Source organism: Phodopus roborovskii, unplaced genomic scaffold, assembly GCF_943737965.1.
Source record: "Phodopus roborovskii unplaced genomic scaffold, PHOROB, whole genome shotgun sequence".
NCBI lineage: Eukaryota > Metazoa > Chordata > Mammalia > Rodentia > Cricetidae > Phodopus > Phodopus roborovskii.
In genome coordinates, this window is record NW_026125295.1 from 33,805,091 (window position 1) to 33,811,458 (window position 6,368).

Consider the following 6,368-nt stretch of genomic DNA (forward strand, 5'->3'; position numbering starts at 1 on the left):
GCCTTCCTGTTCATCTTTTACTGTGGAACATTTCTCCCTTAAAATCAATAAACAGAATCAGCCCATCAAACATGTTTCAAAGCCTCCCTGCTTTATAAGAGAAACCTTATTGTTTGCCAATGACTTGCACTCAGGGCAACCGAACAGACAACAAAAATTAATGGTGAAGAGTGACTGTCACCAGAGAGCACTAATGTGGGGGGACAAATAACTGCACTGTCCTAAAATCTTTGCTTCACTAACTAGGAATGTATTACAAATTTGAATAGTTTTTCCAATTAGGATATTAAAAGATATTTGTCTTTCTTCAAATGAAATTTGGTAAGGAAAAAAGGATGTCTGCTGAGCACTTACCTCCCGCAGTAAAGTAAAATAACAGCCAAAATTTAGTTTTAAAATGGAATGTTGTAGGTTTCTAATAACCGTGTATAATGGTAATGAATAGTATTTATATAACAAGTGTGATTACTTTAAAGTCACAAATTTATGTTTCACATTTCCTATCATTTCCATATGCTTATTGTGTATTTAGCACTTGTCTTCCAAGGAATGTAGAACACCTGTGAGCTTCTAGCTGCCGTGTACTAGGACCGTACAAAATAAGGATCTTCTAATACATCAGCAGGTTCATGCAGGAGAGCACAGTGAGGTGGAGGGAAGAACAACAACCTCAAAACAAACAGCCATGTCTGAACAGGCAAGTCATCTTCATTTGATCAGTCACTGCTTTGGAAATTGATAGAAAAAAGACAAATAAAAACCATTGAACCTACAGAGTTCCCGAATCTTCAATAATGCACAATTTTTAACTGTTCGGTTATCAGATGGCAAAGGAATAATCCTTATAACACAGGTTCTATCAGTACTGTATAATATCCACACACCCACCAACCTGTCATCAATATCTCATTTCTGTTATTTATGAGGATATTTTTACTGTTTTGGGCAGACTAACATCTTCATTATTCTTTAAAAATAATGGTAGTCAGCCAGTTTATAAACACCACATAAACACTTAACATGTTTAATGAAACTGTATCATATATTTAGCCTTTACTCAGGTAATTATAGGATCAGAAATATTACCCACAAATAATGAATGCTATTTCACAAAATAAGCCATACAGAACTGAAGATCCCAAGATACTCTGACTAGACTATATAACCAATTCAAAACAACACATGGATTCACATCGTTTTGAAAACTCCTGAATTCAACAGTAGGAAGCAATCTGCAAAAGAGTTTATTATCACTTAAGGCATGAGCTACTCTACTTAAAAAGAGCAAAGTCTAAGTTTTATCTCAAATGTAAAGTACTGTAGACATGAAACACTTAAAAGGAAAACAGGTCCTGAGTTTATTGATGCAAGTGTCCTCCTATTTTAAGTTAGGGATTAATGGCTAAATTTAAGTCCTTTATACAATGGCTTGGAGACAGATGAAATTTACTGTTCACTGTATGTGGCCAATGCTGACAGGGGGTGAGGGATTAGAGATGAGGTGAGGGATTAGAAAATTGAGGGACAACAAGGGTATTAATGAAGAATTGCTTTAATTTATACCTAAATATGACTTATTTCATATGGAGGTATATACAATTCCATAGTGCTCAGAGCTTAGCCTTTTTTAAAAAGCCCTCAAATTCTTAAAATATTTAGCACAAAAACCCGGTAATTACTTACGACACTTGTTCCTAGATGCAGATATTTATCTCTGGTTATTTCTTTAAACTTAAATGCAGTCATGGTAATTTTAAGAATACATTCTTTAATCCACTTTGAAATTTAAAAAAATTCTCAAGATTCGGAATTCCGATTTGTGACCTTTGAAAATAGTTTGTTTTAAAATATTTTATTCCAGAATATTTTAAGATACTTTATTTTCATACATTTGTTGCTACCACATGACTCACACCTGGCTCTAAAATTCCATGGAGCAACTTCACTCAGTTTTACTAATATTTCTGTCTTAAACACTTCATTAGTCTATACAAAGTGGCAGCTGTGAGATATTTATTATAAAGAACTCTTCACTATTGCCAACTTCCCAACGCTGAACACCATTAACTTCGGGACCCTTAATCGTCTGGCCCTGTAATTACTTTAATTCTATTTAAGCCCTAAAAGAACCCACCATTTCAGAACTATCCTGTCTATATACATAAGACACTGCTCCAGTTTGAGCTCAGGTCTGCTAACTCATGACTTATCATCTGAACCATGACCATTCCCTATCACTGCCTTTAATCCTTGCTTCAAAATACCAAACTTGAACACACCAGGTTTCTTTTCAGACTCTTTATTGATTTTTTTTTTTAAACAATCCAGAGTGTTGGATCTCAAAGCAGTTTATAAAAATAAAATAAAATTAAAAAAAAAAAATGGAAAAACCCTTAGGGCAGTTTCCTATAAACTGCAATCAAAAAGTTATTTTGTCAAAGGAGTTATCTGAAGTTGCAATTTGTCTTTAATATGCAGAACAGTAAAATGTAAGCATGCTCTTGGATGCAGGTGCACCTGTGCACTAGATTCTATGGAAGAGCTTGCTAAGGTCTGCAGGCAGTTTGGGGATGCAATTATCTTCTCCATAATTTATGTAGGTGAGGATGAAACTCATACTTATGAAAAAAAGTATTTTTCTCAAGAAACTTGAGGCAGCTTCTGTTGAATGCTATCTGTGCTACACCTTGAACTGAATTAAGGAAGAGTCCATGTCCATGCTGGAACTTTTGGGGAAGAAAAAAAAAAATCCCTCAGCAGGCATCGAGGAGTACCGAAAGGAAAGGGGTAAATAAACATTATATGCACAGTTCATGTTCATACATTAAGAGAACACATCAAGAATTTTACATAACAAGGAAACAAAATCCCTTCACTGCTTTCAATCAGTCACTGGCTGGTGTCAATGGTGGAGGAGGGTGGGAGTGGAACAATCCTAGTAAAGGGATGAACAAAAAACAAAACAAAACAACTTCAAGTCTACACCTCATGCAGAGCCATCTTGCCCAGTCCTGTTTCTCAGACATCCGAGTTGGAACTGAGATTTGTTAACCTGGGGTCCGCATTGATTTCGTATCTGTAATGATAGCCTTCCATGTGATCCCTGCAGGCATCTCTGATGTTATGCATCCACTTTTTAATGCCTTTGCGGTTCAAATACAAAACGAGGAGGAAAATAGCGCCTATCAGAGCTAAAACAATGCCCAGGAAGACATAGGAAGTCTGCAGGGATGGGGGAAGGATAGAATCACAGTCCAGGTCAGAGCTGCTGAGGTCCAGGAGGGCACGATTTCTCATTTTTTCTGGGAATGCACAGGTGAGCCTGGCTTTATCTGGCACCACCTCTGTCTCTTTTAGCCAGGCCACCATGTCAGCTATGTAGCAGTCGCAAACCCAGGGATTGTTGTCCAGGTACACCCTGACACTAGCCAGGCTTTGCCACTCAGCCAAAGTGGAGTTGTGAAGGACCTTGAGGGCATTGTCCTCCAAATGGAGGCTTTCGAGGTGTGTCAGGTTGCGGAAGGACGCATAGGTCAGGCTCACCAGGGAGTTGTTCCGAAGGTCCAGGTGCTTGAGACTCGGCAGTGGGGCCAGTAAGTCCCGAGGCAGGTAAAGGAAGTGATTGCTGGCCAGCTCCAGATGACGCAGCCCTTGGAGCGCAAAACCTGAGCGCAGGGCAGCTGCCACCATGCCCTCGAAGGCCACCATGCCCTCGAAGCTTCCATTCTGCCGCTGATCCTCAGGGGGCACGATGTGGTTCAGGATCAGGTCCACCAGGGGGCTGGGGGCCGAGCCGCTTGCGTTGCTGCCGGCAAAGGCGAAGGCGCTGAGGTTGGTGAGAGGGTTGTGGCTGAGGTCGAGGTGGCGCAGGCCGGGCAGATGGTCGAAGGCACCGGCACATACCTCCTTCAGGTGGTTGCCACTGAGGTTGAGAGTTGCCAGGTCGGCGAGCGGCGGCCGCCGGGCAAAAGCGCCAGCCGGGAGGACGGTCATCTGGTTGCCGGTGAGGAAGAGGTTGCGAACGTAGGAGGGCAGATCCGCGGGCACCTCCACCAGGTTGCGGTTAACGCACTTGACTGTACGCGCCGCCTCGGAGCATTCGCAAGCCGCGGGGCATCGCTCGGCTGGCGGAGGCTGCACAGACCCCGAGGCCAGGAAGGCCGCCGGGGAGGTGGAAGACGAGGGTACCGAAGAGCTGGGAGCCGACGCGGAGACCCAACCCAGCAGCACCAGTGCCAGCCGTGCCAGCCGCAGCCGCCCATCCCCGGCGGCCGGGCCCCGGGAGACCGCCCCAGGCATCGCGGCTCGCAGCTCCCCGGAGCTGGGACGGCGCCCGCTCCGAAGGCTCGACCGGCTGGGCCCGGCGGTCGCGAGCCGCCGCAAGCGTCGGCTGCAAACTTTCCTTGCGTGGGAGTCAGGGGAGGGGGGGCACGACACCAAAGCTGGAACTTGGCTTACCCCGCGCCACCGGGCGTCCCCCTCCCGGAGCGGCTCCCCGCCCTTCCCTCCAGCGAGTACGCACGGCCGGTAGCGACACGGGCCTCAGCGCTCCTCCTCCCGCCGCCGCCGGGTGGCACTTCCTCGACTCTTTTGTTGGCGCCTTTCACAGGGCAGGATCGGCTGAGGGACCTGGGACAAGAGGGAGAAAAGTGTGAGGACAGCCGCAGCGCCCCGAGTACGAGCCAAGTTGTCCCCACCGGGCCCTAGCCTCCGCGTGCGCCCTTCCCCACAGGGGGACGCGATCCCTACTCCCGAGCACTAAGCCGGCCTCTTCCGGGCCCACATCAGTACCAGAGCCACCTCCCGCCTTGCTCCTCCCGGGATCGCACTCTTCTGTCGCCTAGAACTTCTCGCAGAGCCGGCTGTGTCCTGCCAGCAAAGTTCTCCCTACCCCAGCTCCCCGCTCCCACCGCCCCCGCGGACCACCTGCCTTCCGGGGTCCCCGCCCCCGCCGCTCCTCCCCGCCCAGGTTGGGATGAGAGCGAAGTTTCTGGTTACGCGACTCTTTCGATCCCTTTTTGTACCTTCTTGGATTAGTGGGGAAAGGAGTGCGCAGCCATACAGCTATCGCCCACTCCCAACTCTCCAGTTCGTGGCCCTCCAGCCACCCCCACCCCCAGATCCCGAGGGTTTTCAGGCGTCTCCAGAAAAGGGGAGGGAACCCGCCAACAAAGCGTCCGTGGGACCGTGGGCGTGTTGGCAGCCAGGACCCCCGGCTCTTCTCACGCCCCAGTGTGCAAAGGAGCCCGGGTCCCGCCTCCAGGTTCCTGCCCTGGCCGCTGGGTCCCCGCCTCTCACCTCCGCGCCTGGCGCCTCCAAATCCAACTCGGAGTCCCCGCGCCTTCCGGGCTCCCGCTGCGGGCGCAGACACTCCTCGCACCCCAGCCCCTAGCCCAACCTCCACGCCTGGGAAAAACCAAGCCGGGGGCGGGGGAGGGCCGGGGCTGCGGGACAGATTGAGGTCGCGCAGCCCACCTCGGCTGCCAGATGGGGACTTTAAGGAGAGAGATGAGGGGGCCCGGGGCTGCGCGCCTTCTCCTGGAGGAGACAAACGAGCCACGCGTCTGAGAACGGTGAGGGGTTCTCCTTCTGATTCCCCCTCCCCGGCATCCTTTGGCGGCTCCTTATTTTGCACAGCGTATTTACCTCGGACAGAAACAAAACGGCTGGTGGATCTCTCGGAATTCACGCTGCTTCGGGCATCGCTGGCAGTGCTGAGATGGATTTCAGCATGACCCACATCAAGGCAAAGCAGCAGTAGAAAGGAGCGAGCTGCACACGTTACATCCGCCAAGGCGAACGCCCGGCTTGTGAGGGAGAGTCAGAAAGTCTCCTCTCGCGTGGCTCGGTTAGGCTGGCAACTTCAGATTCAGGAGTAGTTAGTTAATGCCTTCCTACCTGTGCCACCCCCGCATGCCTTGGGTAGTTATGAAACTTGTGAAGAGAGTCAACTTGAAGTGGGGGAGGGTTAGTGGAAAGGACACTCATTCTTGATTCATTATGGGTTTTTTTCTCCCTCTCTCAAAATTAAAGCCAGAGGGAAGAAAACGGCAACTAAAACACCCCAGAAAACAAAGGCAAATAGCAAAGACGTGAGTCACCCGGAAAGCTCCCTCCACCAGATTCGGTGCGTTGTGTCAGCACAAGTCACTTAGGCAGGGAGCGCTCTGGCAGGAGGTGGGCGGGCTGACCTAGGAAAGAAGTTTGTCCCAAAGTCTGTCTCCCAGGGGGCGCTGGCAGGCGCCGGATGATGGATTAGGGAAAGGACTGGAATGCTTAGAGGACCAATGTCATTAAATCAGGGAGATACGGAGTTCCAAAAGCCCTGCCTTTGCTCTTGCGAAACTCTTTATCTTCTTTTCCCCAGT

General features: G+C 48.9%; 1 protein-coding gene across 1 annotated transcript; it reads right to left on the reverse strand.

Moving 5' to 3' along the window:
• Positions 1–2,923: 2,923 nt before the first annotated feature.
• Tpbg (trophoblast glycoprotein) lies at positions 2,924–5,427 on the reverse strand. The gene is made up of 2 exons (XM_051207839.1): positions 5,299–5,427; positions 2,924–4,629 (listed from the first exon to the last, which is right to left on the reverse strand). The coding sequence occupies exon 2, from the start codon at positions 4,297–4,299 to the stop codon at positions 3,019–3,021; it is 1,281 nt and encodes a 426-aa protein (XP_051063796.1). The 5' UTR covers positions 4,300–4,629; positions 5,299–5,427; the 3' UTR covers positions 2,924–3,018.
• Between the last annotated feature and the right edge of the window lie 941 nt (positions 5,428–6,368).